At 43.0% G+C, this 25389-nt stretch overlaps 2 protein-coding genes across 2 annotated transcripts in view; both read left to right on the plus strand.

Moving 5' to 3' along the window:
* Window positions 1–1963: 1963 nt before the first annotated feature.
* LOC108262412 (uncharacterized) lies at window positions 1964–20646 on the plus strand. The gene is made up of 12 exons (XM_053685881.1): window positions 1964–3393; window positions 3806–3901; window positions 4064–4306; window positions 4508–4697; window positions 5263–5322; window positions 5659–6186; window positions 15365–16188; window positions 17014–17109; window positions 17269–17511; window positions 17713–17902; window positions 18466–18519; window positions 18671–20646. The coding sequence occupies exons 1-12, from the start codon at window positions 2803–2805 to the stop codon at window positions 19204–19206; spliced, it is 3651 nt and encodes a 1216-aa protein (XP_053541856.1). The 5' UTR covers window positions 1964–2802; the 3' UTR covers window positions 19207–20646.
* Window positions 20647–20872: 226 nt separating this feature from the next.
* Window positions 20873–25389, plus strand: part of LOC128629437 (peptidyl-prolyl cis-trans isomerase-like 4) — a 30946-nt gene continuing 26429 nt past the window's right edge. The window contains exon 1 of the mRNA XM_053677589.1: window positions 20873–20969. Coding sequence (XP_053533564.1) covers window positions 20900–20969 — 70 coding nt within the window. The 5' untranslated portion in view covers window positions 20873–20899. The remainder of the gene's footprint in view (window positions 20970–25389) is intronic.

Genomic DNA, 25389 nt, shown 5'->3' on the forward strand with positions numbered 1-25389 from the left:
TCCTATAATTGCTGGTGTGTTTTTTAGTATTATTATTATTATTTCAAATATAACATTTTTAGGTTTCCAGTTCAGAATAATATTATTAGACTGGTGTTCTCGTGTATCACAACTACCAAATTTATAATGTAACCTCAGATTTTGAAAATAAATAAATAAACATAATGTATTGTGTTACTTTGTTTGTAATTCTTAATATTATCTGTCTACTAACTGCATCCTTTACAGCAATACAACAACTGCATGATATTATTAAATGATTACGTTTTTCCAGTGAAGGTTTTTTATTCTGTTTTTATTATTATTCATGAACTAGGCTTAATCATGGACTTAACAAGAGACGACTATAGCTACCAGTTTAGCATTATTGTCATATCACAGCAAACCAGTGACTACATTTCCCATCCTGCACTGCGGCCTACAAACACGGCTGCCATGGACTGCAATTCCCAGAACACTCACCTTCATTCTAATCATGCACACCTGCATCATTTTCACAGCACTCACAACCACAGTATAAAGAGACTGTTTGAACGCAATGACTTTGTGAAGTATTGAGTGCAGTCACCGTGCCAAACCTTTGTTGATGTTTTTTGATCTTGTCTCTTGATCTTGTCTCTTGATCTTGTCTCTTGTCTCTTGTTTCTCATTCTAATTACTACCCCCCCCCCCACACACACACACCTCATCACTAAATTTCTCATTACTACCCCCCCCCCCCCCCCCCCCCCCCAGGTGTCTAAGCTTCTCCAGAATTCTAATCACACACACCTGTTGCTAGTCTCACACTCACTCACTCCACGCTATATACAGTGAGGGAAATAAGTATTTGATCCCCTTCTGATTTTGTACGTTTGCCCACTGTCAAAGAAATGATCAGTCTATAATTTTAATGGTAGATTTATTTGAACAGTGAGAGACAGAATAACAACAACAAAAAAAATCCAGAAAAACGCATGTCAAAAATCTTATAAATTGATTTGCATTTTAATGAGGGAAATAAGTATTTGACCCCTCTGCAAAACATGACTTAGTACTTGGTGGCAAAAACCCTTGTTGGCAATCACAGAGGTCAGATGTTTCTTGTAGCTGGCAACCAGGTTTGCACACATCTCAGGAGGGATTTTGTCCCACTCCTCTTTGCAGATCTTCTCCACAGATTTTGTATGGGATTAAGGTCTGGAGACTGGCTAGGCCACTCCAGGACCTTAATGTGCTTCTTCTTGAGCCACTCCTTTGTTGCCTTGGCCGTGTGTTTTGGGTCATTGTCATGCTGGAATACCCATCCACGACCCATTTTCAATGCCCTGGCTGAGGGAAGGAAAATCTCACCCAAGATTTGACGGTACATGGCCCTGTCCATCGTCCCTTTGATGCGGTGAAGTTGTCCTGTCCCCTTAGCAGAAAAACACCCCCAAAGCATAATGTTTCCACCTCCATGTTTGACGGTGGGGATGGTGTTCTTGGGGTCATAGGCAGCATTCCTCCTCCTCCAAACACGGCGAGTTGAGTTGATGCCAAAGAGCTCCATTTTGGTCTCATCTGACCACAACACTTTCACCCAGTTGTGCTCTGAATAATTCAGATGTTCATTGGCAAACTTCAGACGGGCATGTATATGTGCTTTCTTGAGCAGGGGGACCTTGCGGGCGCTGCAGGATTTCAGTCCTTCATGGCGTAGTGTGTTACCAATTGATTGCTTCTGTGGACAGGTGTCTTTTATACAGGTAACAAACTGAGATTAGGAGCACTCCCGTTAAGAGTGTGCTCCTAATCTCAGCTCGTTACCTGTATAAAAGACACCTGGGAGCCAGAAATCTTTCTGATTTTGAGGGGGTCAAATACTTATTTCCCTCATTAAAATGCAAATCAATTTATAAGATTTTTGACATGCGTTTTTCTGGATTTTTTTTGTTGTTGTTATTCTGTCTCTCACTGTTCAAATAAATCTACCATTAAAATTATAGAATGATCATTTATTTGTCAGTATGCAAACGTACAAAATCAGCAGGGGATGAAATACTTTTTTCCCTCACTGTAAGAGACTTTTTGAACGCCATGACTTTACCTAGTATTGAATGTTCTCACCTTACCAAGGGTTTGTACCCGTTTCCTTGTTTTGTTTTATGTTTATTGATCTTGCTTCTTGTTCCTCATTGATGATTCTTGCTTTGCCTAGTTTATGCCTGTTTGCCAATCGCCTGACCCTTTGCCTGTTATTTTGACCACGCTATTGTCTCGTGATTTGTCTGCCTGTCTCTCTATAAATAAACTATAATTTGCATTTGCATCTGTCCTAACATTCTTTACGTGGATTATGTGACAATTATGCAATCTGCATGTTTATATCGTGACACATTCAGCTCAAAAACATTGTGTCAGTAATACAGTTTCACAAAATGCATTAAATACCTAAACCAAGACATTAAAGACATTAAATACCCCAACCAAATCTCTCTCTGTCTGTCTTTACTGTCATTACTGATAAAATAAAGTATGTTGGGTAGAGTAGGAGTTCTGTAACACGCAGAAATCAGTCTGAGAGTGTTTAGTTTTAATTTAATGATGGTCTGAATCTGAAGGAAGAAATGGTTAACAGAGGAGTGTTTATAATCTCTCTGTCTTTGTGCTCCTCCTCCAAAACCACCTCCTCATACACACAGAGAACCAGGAAGTTCATTTCAAAGGAAACGAAACTCAGAGTTCAGTGCAGTCTCACTCTCTGTCTCTCTCTCTCTCTCTCTCTCTCTCTCTCTCTCTCTCTCTCTCTCTCTCTCTCTCTCTCTCTGTGAGTTCAGGAAAATGGCAGAGGCCAGTATTTCAGTAGATCAGGATCAGTTCAGCTGTCCAGTGTGTCTGGATCTACTGAAGGATCCGGTGACGATCCACTGTGGTCATAGTTTCTGTAAGGTGTGTATTAATGACTGCTGGGATCAGGAAGAGAAGAGCGGAGTGTATCGCTGTCCTCAGTGCAGAGACACTTTCACTCCGAGGCCTGTTCTACGCAGAAACAACATGCTGGCTGAAGTGGTGGAGAAACTGAAGAAGACTGAAGTCCAAGCTGCTTCTCCTGCTCACTGTTACGCTGGACCTGGAGATGTGGAGTGTGATTTCTGCACCGGGAGAAAACACAAAGCTGTCAAGTCCTGTCTGATGTGTCTGGCCTCCTTTTGTGAAACTCATCTGAAACCTCACTATGAAGTTCCTTCCTGGAAAAAGCACAAGTTAGTCGAAGCTTCTGGAAATCTACAAGAGAAGATCTGCTCTGAGCATGATAAAGTGCTGGAGGTCTACTGTCGTACTGACCAAAGCTTCATCTGTTATCTGTGTATGACGGATGAACACAAAAGCCACGACACCGTCTCAGTTAAAGCGTACAGAACTGAAAAACAGGTGAGAAAAGCAAGTCTAATCTATTCAGAGTCATTTCATACAATTTACATGTCTAATCTAAAGTAGCTGAAGAATTTTACATACGATCTACTGAGTTCTGCATTTCCTCTAAGAAGTAGCGTACTCTACTCCAACATTTCTGTTTTAATTGCTGCTGAACTGAACAAAATTTGTATTTAGCAATAGTAAAATCACCCAGTGATACAGCAAGTCATAATAATAATCACATTCTCACACCACATTATGGACTTCTATGAACTTTATAACACCCGACATCCAGTCTTTTACACTTTAATAAGGTGCTCCGTAGAACCCGAGTGAACTTTAACCCTTTATCTGCAGTTCATATTCACCCACTGAGCTCATAATCTCATGATGCATACACAGTGTAATGTATTGTGTTTGTCCTCAGAGTGAGTTAAAGGAGGAGCAGATGAAATCCCAGCAGAGAATCCAGGAGAAGCAGAAGAAGGTGCAGGAGCTGAAACAGACTGTGAACACTATAAAGGTGAGCAGTGAGCAGAGACAGAGCTGCTCCTAGAAACACACACAACATGGACAACGAGTCATTTAGAGGCCTAGTAAGAGACGGAATGTTGGATGAGCTTAAGTGTGTGTGTGTGTGTGTGTGTGTGTGTGTGTGTGTGTGTGTGTGTGTGTCTCCTAACAGCTCAGAGCACAGACAGCAGTGGAGGACAGTGAGAGGATCTTTACTGAGATGATCAGCTCCATGGAGAAAAGGCGCTCGGAGGTGACGGAGCTGATCAGAGCTCAGGAGAAGGCTGAACTGAGTCGAGCTGAACGACTCCTGGAGCAACTGGAGCAGGAGATCGCTGATCTTCAGAGGAGAGTCACTGAGCTGGAGCAGCTTTCACACACACACGATCACCTCCACTTCCTCCAGGAAATAAAGGTACACTACATCCACATTTCCAGGTGAAATATACAGGTTATGGGTTATTGGATAAATAATGGTTCTTAGACGTCTAAAACTGTTCCACTTCGAACCTTTTCTAATATGGAAACAACCTGCTGTAAGAGTTTACTTAAAAACTTTAAAGTAATTGTAGCTGTAATTTCTTCTCCTAATTTTATGCCTAATTGCTGTACGCAGGTTTTAGTCTCCGGCCGTCGCTCGCCTGAAATTATTAGACCAGGTTTTCAGTCTGATCTCCGTCAGGACTCACGCAGCATCACTGTCAATCAACATCTCTCATTTGATGGAGTGAGGGAATCTCTCTCTGCTCTGAAAAAGAGAATCGAGGAATTCTGCCAGGAGGAATTCATCAGAATCCCTGAACACGGTGAGAGAAATCGTCCTGCTGGGAAATCTTTACTCTGTCTGCAGCACGGTAAAGAGAGACATCAAATTTCCCCAAAACACACAGAAATGATTTCCTATGATTACGTGAACTTCCTGTTATTGTTGCCCTCTACTGGAAAGATGATTTTATACAGTTCCACTTTTTATTCATGTCTTAATAGTGTAAAAGCTTCTGTTTTATTTTCAGTTATTCTACTATGAATAAAGCACAGAGGACACACACACATTTATTCACACACTCCTACAAAGAGAGAGAGACAGAGAGAGTTTATAAGTCATATGAATAACATTTATTCAGTCAGAACATTTCTTCTGTAGTCATTAGTCACCAAAGCAGCTCTCTGCTCGTGCTCATGTTATTAATAAAGTTTATTTCTCCGTCATTCAGAAGGAAAAAATCTCATTTAAATCCCACAGCTAGAGAATGTGTTTTCTAAAATAAAACGCTGATTAAACATCAGACACAAATCTGATCACTTTAAACTGTTTCCGTCTTTTACACCACCTGATTTTTCCTTCTCCATTTTGTTTCTGTGTCTCCACAGCTGCAGCAGTTCACATCATTTTACCCCCAGAACCAAAGAGCAGACAAGATTTTCTGCAGTGTACGTGTAAAACACACACACACACACACACACACACACACACACACACACACACACACCCACACACACGCACACCCACACACTCACACACACACACACTCACACTCACACACACACTCACACTCACACACACACTCAGTCACATGCTCATACACTCAGTCACACACACACACATCACACACACTCTCGCACACACTCACACATGCACATACACTCTCTCTCAAACACACACACTCACACACACACAATCTCTCACTCACACACACTCTATCACACACACACACACACACATCCTGTGATTAATATCTAACATGTTCACATTTGTCATGTGTTTAGATTTCTGTGATCTGACTCTGGATCCCAACACAGTAAATTATAACCTCATTCTGTCTGAGAGGAACAGAGCGGTGACGTACAGTGAGAGAAAGCAGCAGTACTCTGATCATCCAGAGAGATTTGACACCTACAGGCAGGTGTTGAGTAAGGAGAGTGTGTGTGGACGCTGTTACTGGGAGGTGGAGTGGAGCGGTGCTGTGTACATATCAGTCTCATATAAAGACATCAGCAGGAAAGGACAGGGTAATGAGTGTTGGTTTGGACGCAACGATCAGTCCTGGAGTCTGTGTTGTTCTTCTTCTTCTTCTTTGTGTTTCTATCACAACAACATTAAGACTGATCTCGGAGTTCCACCACCCTCCAGAATAGGAGTGTATGTCGATCACAGTGCAGGAACTCTGTCCTTCTACAGCGTCTCTGACACGATGAATCTCCTCCACAGAGTCCACACCACATTCACTCAGCCTCTATACGCTGGGTTCTGGCTCGGCTCTTTGGGATCAACTGTGAGATTACGTGATCCAGAATAAAATATCAGTAATGTGATTTTATTGAATTAAAATGAGCAACTTTACTTTTTTATAACAAGCTTAATTCCAATGTAATATTAGGCATTTATTTGTGATTTCCCAATTTTCCTTTATAACATTAGATCTTTCTTTTGGAAGATTTTAATGTTTTAATGTAGTGCTTGAAAGTTTGTGAACCCTTTAGAATTTTCCATATATCTGCATAAGACCTAAAACATCATCAGATTTACACAAGTCCTAAAACTAGAAACAGACACGTTTGGGGTAACTGTTTAGGGTCGTTGTGTTGCTGCATGACCCACTTTCTCTTGAGATTCAGTTCATGGACAGATGTCCTGACATTTTTCTTTAGAATTCGCTGGAATAATTCAGAATTCATTGTTCCATCAATGATGGCAAACCGTCCCGGCCCAGATGCAGCAAAACAGCCCCAAACCATGATACTACCACCATCATGTTTCACAGATGGGATAAGGTTTTTATGCTGGAATGTAGTGTTTTCCTTTCTCCAAACATAACATTTGTCATTTAACCCAAATATTATATTTTGGTCTCATCCATCCACAAAACATTTTTTTCAGTTGCCTTCTGGCTTCTCCATGTGATCTTTAGCAAACTGCAGAGGGGCAGCAATGTTCTTTCTCCTTGCAACCCCGCCATGTACACCATTGCTGTTCAGTGTTCTCCTGAGGGTAGGCTCATGAACATTAACATTCGCCAACGTGAGGTCCCTCACTCACACCTGATCATCATCCCATTGATTAAAAACACCTAAATATAATTTCACCTTCAAATTAACTGCTAATCCTAGAGGTTCACATACTTTTGCCACTCACAGATATGTAATATTGAATCATTATATAATATTTTTGTCTCAGTTGTTTAATTGGGTTCTCTTTATCTACTTTTTGGACAAAATCTGAGAATGTTTTCGGTCATATTCTGCTTCAATACTGTGTTAAAATTCATGTTGGTCTACTCATTAATCTTACATATGAATCATCATGACTGTACTTATACTGTATATATTCATTTGGATGGATTCTTGGATAACAGAATAAAAAATATATTTAAATATGTGTTAAATCCATGTGTAATGTCTATTTTTGTGTCATTTTTGTTTGTTTTGGTATGACACACTAAGTGTTGCCTTAATGAGTACCTTGTAATCAGAATTTAATAAAAACGTTAAATGCAAAGCTAATTTATCCCAGAACAAACAGGAAACCTACTGCAGCATACAGTAGCTGCACACACAAATCCCATTGGTTTGTAGGTTACGCGCTCTGCTATATCGGACACGCGCTTTGCTTCCGCGCATGCGCAGTCCCGTCTGAATTTTGAAACAGAATGGCGGTGTTGCTAGAAACAACATTAGGCGACATCGTAGTGGATTTATACACCGAGGAAAGACCCAAAGGTACGATTTAACCTGAAATATCAGGTGTCAGGTATCCATATGCGTGTTTAATATGTATATAAATGAGGTAGTTATTGGTTTAATTAATGCCAACTGAGATAAACAGAACCGCTAGTCAGCTAGCATAGCATAGCTATGTTTATCGGTTTCTAGTTCGCCGCTTGTTTTAGAGCAGGGGTTTCCAACACGTCGCTCGCGAACTACCAGTAGCTCATGGCCTGATATTAGGTAGCTCGCGAAGACATTCTGGCAATATTTTCCATTTCATCCAATCAGAGTGGGCTATACCACTTCCTATCCCGACCCTCCACTGAAAATGGATTATTATTTGCCACATCGGCCGTCACTCCAAAGTTTCAATCAAAAGCACGTCATCTTGCTCATATTATATTCTAGTATTTATCTAGCTATAAAATGTAGTTTGCTTCAGGATGAGTAAAGACAGTGTTCCACCAAACAAAAGGAAGAAAACATACTATTTCCATGAGGACTGGGAGAGTGAATTTTTCTTCACCAATGTAAGCTGAAGATGTGAGAGCCTAATTAGCGTTGCTGTCAGTAAAAGATGCAATATTGAGCACCATTTCACTCAAGTTCATGGTAACTTTACACGGGACTTTCCTGTGGGTAGCGGGCTATGAACTGAAAAAGTGAAGCAGCTGAAAGCAACATTACAAAAACAACAATCTTTATTCACCAAACCGATAAAGAGAGGAAACGCTGTAACAGAGGCATCATTTAAAATGGCGGACATCTTGACAAAACACAAGAAGCCGTTCACCGACGACGCCATGGTGAAGGAAGAGATGACTGCGATGGCCGAAACTTTGTTCATGGACCACAAAAGCAAGAGAGAAATGATGTCCGCTATCGCTGATGTCCAGCTGAGTGCCAACACGGTTGCAAGGAGAGTTTCCTTGCTTTCTTCAGATGTAATGGGACAGTTAGAACAGGACCTGCAAAGGTGTCAATGGTTTTCATTTCAATGTGATGAATCGGTGGACTTGAGTGATACAATCCAGTTGGCTGTTTTTGTTCGGATGGTTTTTGATGATTTTTCCACCACAGAGGAGTTTTTTACATTACTTCCTCTGAAAACCATGACCAGAGGAGTCAACATCTACAACGTTTTGAAGACCTACTGCATGGAAACAAGCATGCCCCTTGAAAAGCTGGTGTCTATGACAACAGACGGAGCTCCAGCCATGATAGGGCGCCACTCTGTGGAGTTATTGCACATTGCAAGGCCGACCCAGACTTTCCTAAATTTCTGAACTATCACTGCATCATTCATCAGTAGGCGATCTGCACTAAGGTTATGGGTTTTGATCATGTCATGAAAATGGTTGTTCGGATTATCAACTCGATTCGAGCAAAGTCCAAACAACACAGATGTTTCAAACTGTTCCTTGATGAAATTTCTGCAGAGTATGGCGATCTCCTCCTTCACACAGAAGTCAGATGGTTGAGTAGCAGTAAGGTACTTCACCGCTTTATTTCCTTGCTGAGCGAAATTAAGGCTTTCATGGAAGCAAGGTGGGGAGGACACTAACCTGTTGTCTGATACCGGATGGCTCCTTGATCTTGCATTATTGGCTGATGTGACCGATAAACTGAAGCTCAATCTTCAGTTACAAGGTAAAGACAAAACCATGTGTGATATGATCAGTGCTGTGAAGGCATTTAAAGCAAAACTCATTTTACCTTCATCAATTGAAACATAACAGATTGCAACACTTCCCCTCATTGGTAAAGATGGTAGAAAGCCACGCAAATGCAACCAAAGTTTTGGATGTACTCAAGTGTTGTGACCTCCTGTCCAGGCTTGGGCAGGAATTTGAGGAAAGGTTCAGTGATTTTGAAAATCTTAAATGGCATTCATTGCCAACCATTTCATGGAGATAAACATGGATCACTTTTCAAAGCAGATGGCTGAACTGTTCAATGTCAATGCTGTAGAGATGGAGATGGAGGTTGTTAATCTCCAAAATCATATCCTGCTGAAATCTCAGCAACATTCACAACATTTCTGAAGTCTGGTAGACCCAGAAAACTACAAGAACATTCACCAAGCTGCCCTCAAAGCATCTGCTTTATTTGGATCTACAGACCTTTGTGAACCAGCGTTTTCTGATTTGAGGGTGATCAAATCTAAATTCAGAACAAGACTGACAGATGAACATTTAAATGATTGCATAAGCGTGAACCTAAGTGCATACACACCAGCATATACCTCTCTTGTGGAATCAGTGCAGTGTGAGTCAGATCATTAACTGTAAATAAGTGTGAATGCACTTCATGTCATACTTGTGGCCCATCATGCACTTTTCTCATTTACCATGCACTCTCATTCATGTGCTGTACATTTTAGTTCAGAATGCAGGACGGCATTTGAAATGCTACTGCTGTTTATATTCCAGTTTAATTTAGTTTGGACTTTCATTAATGTATATATGTAAACAACCGTATAGTTCTGTGTAGACAACTATAACTAAGTGTGCTGTTTTCCATAAAGAACTGTATTCTCTGATTCTGTTTTCTTCTCTAACTCCTTGAGGTGTAGATCAGTTTGTTAATTTGAGAGTTATGATACATTATGTGATAGAGTGTAAGTATCGTATGACGTGAGTAGCTCTCAGCCACTTTCATTTTTTTTAAAAATAGCTCTCAATTGAAAAAAGGTTGGAGAGCCCTGTTTTAGAGTAATAGGTTAATGAGAATAAGAAATTTAACACGTTTTCTAGTTAAACTGTTGTGTGTTTATACGCGTCAGCGTTAAGAGACAAGACCAGGAGCACAGCTTTTCCTCTCTACATCAATATTTCAGCTCTTTTAAGGGGAAAGTAGTTTTACAGGTTCGCCGGTTGACGTCACGACACATGGTACAATACTGATTTTAGTTAAAACCTGAACATTCTGGCTTTGTGAAACCTACTTCAATCAAATGAAATGAAACTCTTTTAATTAATGGCATATTTTTTCCTGCGGGATATGGAAGTATAATAGTGCCAAATGTCATCAAGGCAAAATGGCATGTTGAATTACAAAAATTGAATAAAAACATATCGCAATAACAATACTTGAATTTTTATGTCCAGCAATTTGACACAAATATAAAAAAAACACAGCAATATCAGTGCTTGAATTAGTTTCCTCTGCAATTCATTGGGTTTGTATATTTTGATTGAAAACAAAATTCAGTGCACACATATTCACCTTCCTAAAATACACTTCCAAAATATTCAGGTGTTAAAATACCATCTTCATTATTCATCAGGTAATATTTCAACCTCCCAAATTCAGGCTGCAAAAATTCAGGTCTTAAAATTCAAGTCTTCACATCCGGGTCTCACAGGAAGAGCAATGGATTACTAATACTATTGTAAGATGTTACTCTGGGCTGCCCCCTAGTGGTGATATTGTGGAGACAAGCCACAGGAGAAGATGAACCTAGTTCATCTATCATCTTTCCTCTCGACGAGTCAGGGCAGAGCAAAAATTCTGTAGTTGTTCCCGTGTGCTTGTAGACGTTCTTCTTCTTCTTTACCACTTGTGGACCGTTTAAAACACTTGCGCGTATTTGCTGTCCCCTTATTCCGGAAGAATTCATTACCAACGGTACCTACACTACTGCAGAAAAACAAGTACCGTCACCTTTTAAGAATGTTAGTACCAACTTGGTACCGAAGTATCGGTTCTCGTGACATCCCTAACACACTCACATGCACACACACTCGCACACAAGTTTTACTAATCGGGGCAAGGAACATGAGAGTGAATATGAAAATTATATTTTATTATGACACTTAAGCATCAGTAAAACTTAACATTCATATATAAAATCGCTCTCCCATGAAGCACAATAAGGATTTTAAAACTAAGCACTTCTCCAGGCCCAGGCTTGGCGGGAACAAGGCAGGCCAGCTACAGCTCAGCAGGTCATCCAAACCCACCTCAAGTCACACCAAAATCATCAAACACTACCTACACCATAAGGAAGTTGTTGTGTTGGCACACTGAGCTCGTTGTGAAGCACACACCACTGAATAAATGCAGCTAGCCTCTGTATAGTGACAATAAAAGGCATTCATTCATTTATGATTACAGAAGCAGTTTTAGGAGGCAAAGCTACAGTATTCAGGTGATGTATTCAAGCAGAATGATGAGTATTAAGACTTTTTTTTTGAAAGCGCAAGTCTTTAAGCTATCCACATCCAGATCTGCTCTTTATACATTTCATTATTTCAGGTACTAGTAATGAACCTGCACTTTATTATTGTTATTGTTATTATTATTATTATTATTATTATTATTATTATTAAAGCAGACATGATGGATAATAATAGGGCAAAATTCTGCTAAGGTTCTGTGGGGCAAGACTAGAAGATTGTGATTTATGGTAGTTTAAGCTGCACTTAAATCAAGCAACGAATGCAAGAAGACTGAACTTTGATCAGAGGCCAGTGGTCGGTAATTTACTACTTACTGTCAACTTTACTTACTGTCAACGCTGTTTCAGTACTGGTAAAGTCTAAACCCTGACTAAAAGATTTAACGTGTTCTTTTACTTTACCATGGTGGTAAATTTAAATGAGTAATGTGGACTGTAACAAGTATGTATGAAGTTACTGGAAAACTGTATAATCCTTTATTTTTATAAAATATAACCCCAAACGTCTGTAAAATAAGACTGTATTCTGTCATTTGTTGTCATGTATCAACTCTGGACTCCAGTTTCCATCAGCCACTGCACTGCACTAGCTGTCACATGACCATCTGCACCTGATTCACGTTTTGTTAATGAGCACTCGTGTGTATATATAGTCATTGTCTGCACTGTTTGCTTGTCTTTCGTTGTCTCTGTGTTTTGTTTCATGCCACAGTGTTATACCAAGTTGTCTTAGTGTCTTTGTTTTGTAGTACGTTTGTTTAAATAAATGTCATTCTCTGCACTTGCTTCTGCTTCAACTTCGATATGTGACAGAAGGAAAGACCCATTATCAGAAGCAGCAGATCACCAAGATGGACGCCTGGTTTGCAGCATATGAGGAGTTGGTATAGAGGACTATTGGAGCAAGGTAGAAGGACAGAGGAACTCGCTCAGAATGACCGCATGCTCGGGCTGCCGTGGCGGGACAGACCATGCACCAGGTCACCACCGGCAATGTTCACAAAGGACTACGCCATGCCATGCCGACAGGAGGGGGAGTCTGTGGTCGGGGCTGACACCAACTCCCACCCTCTCTCCCCTATTATGGCTCTTGCTCAGCCTTCATGTTTAGTGGAGCACGTCACTCTGCCTCCACATTCCGTGAGAGACGTCGCTCCATCTCCTACCGGACTCAAGGAGTCCCCACTCTTCAGCTTCCTCAAAGTCGCTCAGTCTCCCTGTTCAGCTGTGGACGTCGCTCAGTCTCCCTGTTCAGGTGTGGACGTCGCTCTGCCTCCCTGCTTGGCTGGGGTCGTCGCTCTGCCTCCCTGCTCGGCTGAGGTCGTCGCTCTGCCTCCCTGCTCGGCTGAGGTCGTCGCTCTGCCTCCCTGCTCGGCTGGGGTCGGCTGCTCCTCTCTGCTCCGCTGTACATGTAGAAAGTAAACAAAGTCAATGTCACTGAAGACCCAAAAGATCCCCCCCCAAAAAAAAAAAAAAAAAAAACTGCCAGAATTCATTCCCCTCCCCTGGCGGTCCTGGCCCTTTGGGCAAAATGTCAGCTGAACCAAGAGACTGAGCAGCATCCTCAGTGGAGCAGGAAAGCAGAGCGACATTCACAGCGGAACAGGAATGCGGAGCGTCATCCTCCATCGCCTCTGCAGGCTGAACGTGGATGGTTGTGTCAACACAACCATCGGTCGTGAGCAGATCTTTGTCCGTGTCAGCAGACTCGGGCGTGAGCAGAACTTGGTTGTCCATGTCTGCAGACTCGGGCATGACCAGAACTTGGTTGGTCGTGACATCAGTTTAAGGCATGAGGAGAACTTGCTTCATCATGTCAACAGACTCTGGCATGAGCAGAACCTGGTGGGTCGTGACGTCGTCTTCAGGCATGAACAGAGCCTGGTTGGTCGTTGACCTAGGACAGGAACCTTGGTTGAGAGGCCGTCTCCCCGACCTCGGACAGGAACCTTGGTTGAGAGGCCGTCTCCCCGACCTCGGACAGGAACCTGGCCTGAGAGGCCGTCTCCCCGACCTCGGACAGGAACCTGGCCTGAGAGGCCGTCTCCCCGACCTCGGACAGGAAGCTGGCCTGAGAGGCCGTCTCCCTGACCTTGAACAGGAACTTGACTTTATGCTGGAGCTCTGGAGATGAGAAAACCTCGTGGATCTCATGCTGGGGCTCTGGGGAGAAGGTCGCCATGTTGACCTCCAACGGGTGCTCGGGAGCTGAGAATACCTCGTGGGTCTCAGGTTGGAGCTCTGGATTTTGTACAGGCCAGACGCTCCACCCACTGGCGGGCTTGGCCAATGAGGCGGATGAGTATGAACCCCAGCCAGAGCCTCTGCTCAGGCTTGGGATGCGCCAGGCTCAAAAAATGTAATTGGCAGTCAAAAAGAAAATACTCAGGGTAGCCGAAAAATCCATCGTATGGCTCTGGGGGATCCATGGCAACCCATTGATGAAGCTTGATAGAGTTGAGTCTCAGTAGGGTGTTCCTTATTACTTTGCATGATGTCTCCTTCGCTTTGCTGCTGCTTACATGTTATAGGTGAAGTGTTCTGTATACTGTATTGAGGCAGAGATGGAAGCAAGTGCAGGATATTTAGTTTATTACAAGAAGTACAAGTCCAAAGGATCAGGCAGAAATCAATAAATAAAGACAGTCAGAGGTCAGGCGATTAAGCAAACAGTCCAAACAAGGCAAGGCAAGGCAAAAAGACGAGCTCGAAAACAAGAACAAAGTCAAAACCAGGATCAACAAACAAGGTATTAAGGCTTGGTAATGACAGAAACAAAATGTAACTTAACACATACTTCGTAAAGAATAAGTGTTTGAACAGTCTCTTATGTGTGGTGTGATTGTGAGTGTAAATTGGATGCAGGTGTGCGTGATTAGAATGAGGGTGTGTGTTCTGGGAAAGGTGGTCCATGGTGGCCATGTTTGTAGGCCCCAGTGCAGGATATGAAATGTAGTCACTGGCTTGCTGTGATATGACAGCATGTCTATATCATGACACATTCAGCTCAAAAACATTGTTTGTGTCAGTAATACAGTTTCACAAAATGCAGAGTAAATTCTATTACAGACATTAAATACCCAAATCACACTGGAAGCATATTATCACCCAAATCATTTCTAGTTCCTTTTTTTACGTTTTAGATTTCGACTCGTGCCTGAGTGTGATGCTGGTGTGGACTGACACTGAACTATGTGCTGAGGAAGAAAGGGATTCAGCTTCAAAATGGAGTTCTGGCTGTTTTTAGCCCTGCAGGTTTCACTAACACAGAGTGTATGAAGGACTCAATTTAATCAAACTGCATGCAGACACAAAGCTGAAGAAGAGGAAAGAACGGGATTTTTTTTTTACTGCCTAATGATACAGAAAGGATGAATACTTTGTTCAATTACACTGAGGTGATCAGCTCCCTTTCCTGAGTGCTGTTCCTCCATCAGAGTTAAAGACAAGTCCTCAGTCTAAAAATCATGCTTGATTTTTCTCTTTCTATCTGTCTTTATTGTCATTAATGATAAAAAAAACTGTGTTGGTTAGAGAAGGAGTTCTGTAACACGCAGAAGTCAGTCTAGTGTTTAGTTTTTTAATATAATGATGGTCTGAATCTGAAGGAAGAAATGGTTAAAAGAGGAGTGTTTATAATCTCTCCGTCTTTGTGCTCCTCCTCCAAAACCACCTCCTCATACACACAGAGAACCAGGAAGTTCATTTCAAAGGAAACTAAACTCAGAGTTCAGTGCACTGTCTCTCTCTCTCTCTCTCTCTCTCTCTCTCTCTCTTCTCGCTATCTGTCAGTGTGTGAGTTCAGGAAAATGGCCGAAGCCAGTATTTCAGTAGATCAGCTTTCAGTGGATCAGTTCAGCTGTCCAGTGTGTCTGGATCTACTGAAGGATCCGGTGGCGGTCCACTGTGGTCACAGTTTCTGTAAGGTGTGTATTAATGACTGCTGGGATCAGGAAGATGAGAGCGGAGTGTATCGCTGTCCTCAGTGCAGTGACACTTTCACTCCGAGGCCTGTTCTACGCAGAAACAACATGCTGGCTGAAGTGGTGGAGAAACTGAAGAAGACTGAAGTCCAAGCTGCTTCTCCTGCTCACTGTTACGCTGGACCTGGAGATGTGGAGTGTGATTTCTGCACCAGGAGAAAAAACAAAGCCGTCAAGTCCTGTCTGATGTGTCTGGCCTCCTTTTGTGAAACTCATCTGAAACCTCACTATGAAGTTCCTTCCTGGAAAAAGCACAAGTTAGTCGAAGCTTCTGGAAATCTACAAGAGAAGATCTGCTCTGAGCATGAGGAAGTGTTGAACATCTACTGTCGTACTGACCAAAGCTTCATCTGTTATCTGTGTATGATGGAAAAACACAAAAGCCACGACACCATCTCAGTTAAAGCGTACAGAACTGAAAAACAGGTGAGAACTAGAGACAGTTTTTAGGACCGATTAATTCCATTCATGTCTAAAATCAGTTGTTTTAACCTAGTTAAAATTTTATTTGTAGTTTAAAAAAAATTCCATTTGTGTATTCATAAGAATTTTAATATCTTTTAAAAGATTATTGAAATATAATTTATCATCATTAAGAGAATGTTGAATTTCTTCTTGCTCAGTGATGGCCATAAACTAGTCAGACAGGGTAGTGAACATTTCTGCTGACTGGGTGAGGCAACACACACATTCCACAAAGATAGATAGATAGATAGACATACAGACAGACTCAGGGTAAAGCAACTCACATTTCAAAACATTTCTCCTGAACGTAGTTGACAGTTGCATTTTTCTGCCAGGGATGGTAGAAATCTTACATGCTGCAGCTTTAAATAGGCCGCTCTAATAAAAAGACAAAAGCACTTCATTAACAGGATTGTATGGGAGGAATAAAAGGGACGTCTTGGGCATGGCACCATCATCCAGGCTTTTACATTTTAAGCATGTGCACACAGGACACAACTAATAAACACACACACACAGTACACACTAACTTTACAGAACAGCTCGAGACACAGCTGTGTAAAACATATTTTAAATTTATTACCGTTAAACCTCATGAGTGTTGCAGCAAAAAGCATTCACCTTACAGTCAGGAGAAGGTGAGTTTAAATCCCATCAGTGCTGTACACCAGCATAAGTGGCCTGCGGTCTCCTCTGTCAATTAGAACAACAGTATCCGTGTGTGTGTGAGCTCATGTGTAGAGGAAGTGGAGTAAATAAAAAACCTAATCAACTAAATGTTCACAGAGTGAGTTAAAGGAGGAGCAGATGAAATCCCAGCAGAGAATCCAGGAGAAGCAGAAGAAGGTGCAGGAGCTGAAACAGACTGTGAACACTATAAAGGTGAGCAGAGACAGAGCTGCTCCTAGAAACACACACAACATGGACAATGAGTCATTTAGAGGCCCAGTAAGAGACGGAATGATGGATGCGCTTGTGTGTGTGTGTGTGTGTGTGTGTGTGTGTGTGTGTGTGTGTGTGTGTGTGTGTGTGTCCTAACAGCTCAGTGCACAGACAGCAGTGGAGGACAGTGAGAGGATCTTTACTGAGATGATCAGCTCCATGGAGAAAAGGCGCTCGGAGGTGACGGAGCTGATCAGAGCTCAGGAGAAGGCTGAACTGAGTCGAGCTGAACGACTCCTGGAGCAACTGGAGCAGGAAATCGCTGATCTTCAGAGGAGAGTCACTGAGCTGGAGCAGCTTTCACACACACACGATCACCTCCACTTCCTCCAGGAAATAAAGGTACACTACATCCACATTTCCAGGTGAAATATACAGGTTATGGTTCATTGGATAAATAATGGTTCTTAGACGTCTAAAACAGTTCCACTTCGAACCTTTTCTAATATGGAAACAACCTGCTGTAAGATTTTACTTAAAAACTTTAAAGTAATTGTAGCTGTAATTTCTTCTACTAATTTTACGCCTAATTGCTGTACGCAGGTTTTAGTCTCCGGCCGTCGCTCGACCGAAATTATTAGACCAGGTTTTCAGTCTGATCTCCGTGAGGACTCGCGCAGCATCACTGTCAATCAACATCTCTCATTTGATGGAGTGAGGAAATCTCTCTCTGCTTTGAAAAAGAGACTCGAGGAATTCTGCCAGGAGGAATTCATCAGAATCCCTGAACACGGTGAGAGAAATCGTCCTGCTGGGAAATCTTTACTTTCTCTGCAGCTCGGTAAAGAGAGACATCAAATTTCCCCAAAACGCACAGAAATGATTTCCTATGATTACGTGAACTTCCTGTTATTGTTGCCCTCTACTGGAAAGATGATTTTATACAGTTACACTTTTTATTCATGTCTTAATAGTGTAAAAGCTTCTGTTTTATTTTCAGTTATTCTACTCTGAATAAAGCACAGAGGACACACACATTTATTCACACACTCCTACAAAGAGAGAGAGACAGAGAGAGTTTATAAGTCATATGAATAACATTTATTCAGTCAGAACATTTCTTCTGTAGTCATTAGTTACCAAAGCAGCTCTCTGCTCGTGCTCATGTTATTAATAAAGTTTATTTCTCCGTCATTCAGAAGGAAAAAATCTCATTTAAATCCCACAGCTAGAGAATGTGTTTTCTAAAATAAAACGCTGATTAAACATCAGACACAAATCTGATCACTTTAAACTGTTTCCGTCTTTTACACCACCTGATTTTTCCTTCTCCATTTTGTTTCTATGTCTCCACAGCTGCAGCAGTTCAGATCATTTTAGAACCAAAGAGCAGAGAATATCGTCTGCAGTGTACGTGTAAAACTCACATACACACACTCACACACACTCACTCACACACACACACACACACACACACACACACACGCTTTCACAGACACACTCACACACACACACATCCTGTGATTAATATCTAACATGTTCACATTTGTCATGTGTTTAGATTTCTGTGATCTGACTCTGGATCCCAACACAGTAAATTATTACCTCATTCTGTCTGAGAAGAACAGAGCGGTGACACGCAGTGAGAGAAAGCAGCAGTACTCTGATCATCCAGAGAGATTTGACTCCTACACTCAGGTGTTGAGTAAGGAGAGTGTGTGTGGACGCTGTTACTGGGAGGTGGAGTGGAGCGGTGTGAGAAGTGTGTCCATATCAGTCTCATATAAAGACATCAGAAGGAAAGGACGGGGTAAGGAGCGTTGGTTTGGATGCAACGATCAGTCCTGGAGTCTGTGGTGTTCTTCTTCTTCTTCTCTCTCTTTCTGTCATGACAACATTGAGACTGGGCTCGGAGTTCCACCACCCTCCAGAATAGGAGTGTATGTGGATCACAGTGCAGGAACTCTGTCCTTCTACAGTGTCTCTGACATGATGAAGCTCCTCCACAGAGTCCACACCACATTCACTCAGCCTCTATACGCTGGGTTCTGGCTCGACTCTTTGGGATCAACTGTGAGATTATGCGATCCAAAATAAAATATCAGTAATGTGATTTTATTGAATTAAAATGAGCAACTTTACTTTTTTATATCAAGCTTAATTCCAATGTAATATGAGGCATTTATTTGTGATTTCCCAATTTTCCTTTATAACGTTAGATCTTTCTTTTAGAAGATTTTAATGTTATACAGTAGTGCTGGAAAGTTTGTGAACCCTTTAGAATTTTCTATGTATCTGAATATGTCCTAAAACATTATCAGATTTACACAAGTCCTAAAAGTAGAAACTATTACGTTTATCTGCACTTATTGCTGCACAAGGGGGTCACACCACATACTGACAGCAAAGGTGTATATCTGTGAGTCGCAAAAGTATGTGCACCTTTGCTGTCAGTATGTGGTGTGACCCCCTTGTGCAACAATAAGTGCAGATAAACGTTTGCGGTAACTGTTGATCAGTCCTGCACATCGTATTGGAGGAATTTTATCCCAGTCCTCAGTACAGAACTGCTTCAACTCTGGGATGTTGGTGGGTTTCCTCACATGAACTGCTTACTTCAGGTTTTTCCACAACATTTCTATTGGATTAAGGTCAGGACTTTGACTTGGCCATACTAAAATTTATTATTTTTTAACCGTTCTTTGGTAGAGTGACTTGTGTGTTTAGGATCGTTGTATTGCTGCATGACCCACTTTCTCTTGAGATTCAGATCACGTACAGATGTCCTGACATGTTCCTTTAGAATTCGCTTGAATAATTCAGAATTCACTGTTCCTTCAATGTTGGCAAACCGTCTTGGCCCAGATGCAGCAAAACATCCCCATACCACGATACTACCACCACCATGTTTCACAGATGGGATAAGGTTCTTATGTTGGAATGTAGTGTTTTCCTTTCTCCAAACATAATGCTTGTCATTTAACCCAAATATTATATTTTGGTCTCATCCATCTACAAAACATTTTTTTCAGTTGCCTTCTGGCTTCTCCATGTGATCTTTAGCAAACTGCAGAGGGGCAGCAATGTTCTTTCTCCTTGCAACCCCGCCATGTACACCATTGCTGTTCAGTGTTCTCCTGAGGGTAGGCTCATGAACATTAACATTCGCCAACGTGAGGTCCCTCACTCACACCTGATCATCATCCCATTGATTGAAAACACCTAAATATAATATCACCTTCAAATTAACTGCTAATCCTAGAGATTCACATACTTTTACCACTCACAGATATGTACTATTGGATCATTATATAATATTTTTGTCTTATTTGTTTGATTGGGTTCTCTTTATCTACTTTTAGGACAAAATCTGAGGATGTTTTCGGTCATATTCTGCTTCAATACTGTGTTAAAATCCATGCTGGTCTACTCATTAATCTTACATATGAATCATCATGACTGTACTTATACTGTATCTATTCATTTGGATGGATTCTTGGATAACTAAATAAAAAATATATTTGAATATGTGTTAAATCCATGTGTAATGTCTATTTTTGTGTCATTTTTGTTTGTTTTGGTATGACTATTACACTGAGTACCTTGTAATCAGAATTTAATAAAAACGTTAAATGCAAAGCTAATTCATCCCAGAACAAACAGGAAACCTACTGCAGCATACAGTAGCTGCACACACAAATCCCATTGGTTTGTAGGTTACGCGCTCTGCTATATCGGACACGCGCTTTGCTTCCGCGCATGCGCAGTCCCGTCTGAATTTTGAAACAGAATGGCGGTGCTGCTAGAAACAACATTAGGCAACATCGTAGTGGATTTATACACCGAGGAAAGACCCAAAGGTACGATTTAACCTGAAATATCAGGTATCCGTATGCGTGTTTAATATGTATATAAATGAGGTACTTATTGGTTTAATTAATGCCAACTGAGATAAACAGAACCGCTAGTCAGCTAGCATAGCATAGCTATGTTTATCGGTTTCTAGTTCACCGCTTGTTTTAGAGCAGGGGTTTCCAACACGTCGCTCGCGAACTACCAGTAGCTCATGGCCTGATTGTAGGTAGCTCGCGAAGACATTCTGGCAACCCTTTTCCCATTTCATCCAATCAGAGTGGGCTATACCACTTCCTATCCCGTCCCCTCCACTGAAAATGGATTATTATTTGCCACATTGGCCGTCACTCCAAAGTTTCAATCAAAAGCACGTCATCTTGCTCATATTATATTCTAGTGTTAGCTAGAAAATGTAGTTTGCTTCAGGATGAGTAAAGACTGTTCCACCAAACAAAAGGAAGAAAACATACTATTTCCATGAGGACTGGGAGAGTGAATTTTTCTTCACCAATGTAAGCTGAAGATGTGAGAGCCTAATTAGCGTTGCTGTCAGTAAAAGATGCAATATTGAGCACCATTTCACTCAAGTTCATGGTAACTTTACACGGGACTTTCCTGTGGGTAGCGGGCTATGAACTGAAAAAGTGAAGCAGCTGAAAGCAACATTACAAAAACAACAATCTTTATTCACCAAACCGATAAAGAGAGGAAACGCTGTAACAGAGGCATCATTTAAAATGGCGGACATCTTGACAAAACACAAGAAGCCGTTCACCGACGACGCCATGGTGAAGGAAGAGATGACTGCGATGGCCGAAACTTTGTTCATGGACCACAAAAGCAAGAGAGAAATGATGTCCGCTATCGCTGATGTCCAGCTGAGTGCCAACACGGTTGCAAGGAGAGTTTCCTTGCTTTCTTCAGATGTGATGGGACAGTTAGAACAGGACCTGCAAAGGTGTCAATGGTTTTTCATTTCAATGTGATGAATCGGTGGACTTGAGTGATAAAGTCCAGTTGGCTGCTTTTGTTCGGATGGTTTTTGATGATTTTTCCACCACAGAGGAGTTTTTTTTTACATTACTTTCTCTGAAAACCATGACCAGAGGAGGCAACATCTACAACGTTTTGAAGACCTACTGCATGGAAAAAAAGCGTGCCCCTTGAAAAGCTGGTGTCTGTGACAACAGATGGAGCTCCAGCCGTGATAGGGCGCCACTCTGTGGAGTTATTGCACATTGCAAGGCCGACCCAGACTTTCCTAAATTTCTGAACTATCACTGTATCATTCATCAGGAAGCAATCTGCACTAAGGTTATGGGTTGTGATCATGTCATGAAAATGGTTGTTCGGATTATCATCTCGATTCGAGCAAAGTCCAAACTACACAGATGTTTCAAACTGTTCCTTGATGAAATTTCTGCAGAGTATGGCGATCTCCTCCTTCACACAGAAGTCAGATGGTTGAGTAGGAGTAAGGTACTTCACCACTTTATTTCCTTGCTGAGTGAAATTAAGGCTTTCATGGAAGCAAGGTGGGGAAGACACTAACCTGTTGTCTGATACCGGATGGCTCCTTGATCTTGCATTATTGGCTGATGTGACAAAGAACCTGAAGCTCAATCTTCAGTTACAAGGTAAAGACAAAACCATGTGTGATATGATCAGTGCTGTGAAGGCATTTAAAGCAAAACTGTCATTTTACCTTCATCAATTGAAAAAACAACAGATTGCACACTTCCCCTCATTGGTAAAGATGGTAGAAAGCCACGCAAATGCAACCAAAGTTTTGGATGTACTCAAGTGTTGTGACCTCCTGTCCAGGCTTGGGCAGGTATTTGAGGAAAGATTAGGTTATTTTGAAAATCCTGAGCCATGTGTGGCATTTATTGCCAACCATTTCATGGAGATAAACATGGATCACATTTCAAAGCAGATGGCTGAACTGTTCAAAGTTAATGCTGTAGAGATGGAGCTGGAGGTTATTAATCTCCAACATCTTATCCTGCTGAAATCTCAGCAACATTCACAACATTTCTGGAGTCTGGTAGACCCAGAAAACTACAAGAACATTCACCAAGCTGCCCTGAAAGCATCTGCTTTAATTGGATCTACAGACCTTTGTGAAGCAGCGTTTTCTGATTTGAGTGTGATCAAATCTAAATTCAGAACAAGACTGACAGATGAACATTTAAATGATTGCATAAGAGTGAGCATAAGTGCTGTAAGGGAATTAGCCCAGGGAAGGGCGGAGCACAGACCCACAAGAGACAGGTTTTAGTCAATAGGGGTGTTTTATTTGTCTGTGTATTGAGGAGGCAAGTGTGTGTGAGTATGAGGGGTTTTGTGGGGGTGTGGCTGGCATTGTGACGTTCTCGAGGGCGTGTCGGGGTTCCCGTGCCATCATCCACCGTTGAACGCGATCTCACCATCCGGCGGTATCGTCCGCACTCGAACCTTCGGGGAGAGAAGGAGAGAGAGAGAGAGAGAGAGAGAGAAAGGGATTAGCGAGAGGATACCATTGTGCCAAAGGTCGGAATGCCTCTATGCTGCTGAAGAGCGCGCACGTAGTCTGTCTCTTAGCCATTCTCCTCGCACGGGGGGAAGAGTGTCTTTTTATCCTCTTCCGCCTTCGCCTGAGTGGTGGAATTTTCCCGACGGACTCCCCAATCGCCAGCCGGTGTAGCGTCTATGGTACCGCCCCACCATGACGGTCCTTCCAGCTGATGGTGTGTTTGGCACGAGGTTGTCCGCTTCGTGCCAGCGCGGCAGTCGGGGAAGGAGCGACTTTCTTATTATGCGTGCCGGCTGTCGGTCCGTCGCGACAGTACCCCCCCCAGCTCCGAGCCTACTGCCACTCGGTGGTGGGCCCAGAGTGCGTCTCGCCGCGAGAGCCCATCTGCATTACCATGTTGGGCCCCCGCCCGGTGCTGGACCTGATATGAGAAGTCCTGTAAGGCAAGGAACCAGCGGGTTACCCGGGCGTTCGTGTCTTTGGCCTTGGCCATCCACTGTAGGGGGGCGTGGTCCGTTACGAGGACGAAGTGCCGGCCAGCCAGGTAGTACCGCAGCTCCTCGATGGGCCATTTTATTGCAGGTCCTCTCGCTCGACGGCTGCGTATTTCCTCTCAGCGGGGGACAACTTCCGGCTGATATAGAGGACCAGGTGTTCTTCTCCGTCGAAGGTTTGCGAGAGGACTGCGCCAAGCCTGGTCTCGGACGCATCGGTGTGCACCGTGAATGGCAGGGCAAAGTCCGGGTTGCGCAGTACCGGCGTGCTGGTGAGGGCACATTTCAGGGCTTGGAAGGCCCTCTCTGCGTCGGCTGACCACCTAACTCGGTCCGGCTGGCCCTTCTTTGTGAGATCTGAGAGGGGGGAAGCTACAGCAGAGAAGTTAGGCACGAACCTCCGGTAGTACCCCGCCAACCCCAAGAAGGCACGTACCTGTTTCTTTGATGTGGGTCAAGGGTAGTCCTTTATGGCCTCTATTTTCTTTGTTTGTGGCTTCAGCATCCCCCAGCGAATGCGGTATCCCAGGTACTGGGCCTCAGTCAGCCCTAGGTGGCATTTCTTGGGGTTGGCTGTCAGGCCAGCCTCCCAGAGCGCCTTCAGGACCTCCCCTAGATGAAACAGGTGGTCTGCCCATGTGGAGGAGTGGATGACTATGTCGTCCAGGTAGGCAGCTGGAAGCATGCGGTGGGGCCGCAGGTGGATGTCCATCAACCTCTGAAACGTTGCGGGTGCCCCGTGTAGCCCAAAGGGGAGAACCCGGTACTGCCAGTGGCCAGTGGCCGTGCTAAAGGCCGTCTTGGGTCTTGCGTCCGGCGCTAGCGAAACTTGCCAGTAACCTTTGGTCAGGTCCAGGGTAGATATGAACCGGGCCCTCCCCAGTCGCTCCACGAGGTCGTCCACTCGGGGGAGGGGATAGCTGTCGAACTCCGATACCTGGTTCAGCTTCCGGAAGTCGTTGCAAAGCCGCATGCTCCCATCCGGCTTCGGCACGACGACGATGGGGCTGGACCAGGGGCTGCTGGACTCCTCTATGTTGTGATCCTGCGGCATTCGGCCAATTTCTTCCTCGATGCCTTTGCGCCGGGCCTCTGGAACACAGAAGGGCCTTTGTCTCACCACTATGCCGGGAGGAGTTTTGATCTCGTGGTGGACCAGCTGTGTCATCCCTGGGGAGACCGAAAACAAATCAGAGAATTGGTCTACCAGCTCCTGTTTCTGGGCGGGGGTAAGGTCCTCCCCCAAACTGACCAAGGTACGCTTGCCGTGGTCTGTGTCCCGGGCCACGTACGCCGACACTACCGGTGCTGGTTCCACTCACTTCTTTAGAAGGTTCACGTGGTAGAGCTTCTCCTCCGCACGCTTACCGGGCTGTTTCAGGCGGTAGTCGAGGACTGTATACGGGCCTTGCCACC

This window comes from Ictalurus punctatus, chromosome 2 (genome assembly GCF_001660625.3).
Source record: "Ictalurus punctatus breed USDA103 chromosome 2, Coco_2.0, whole genome shotgun sequence".
NCBI classification, from domain to species: Eukaryota; Metazoa; Chordata; class Actinopteri; order Siluriformes; family Ictaluridae; genus Ictalurus; species Ictalurus punctatus.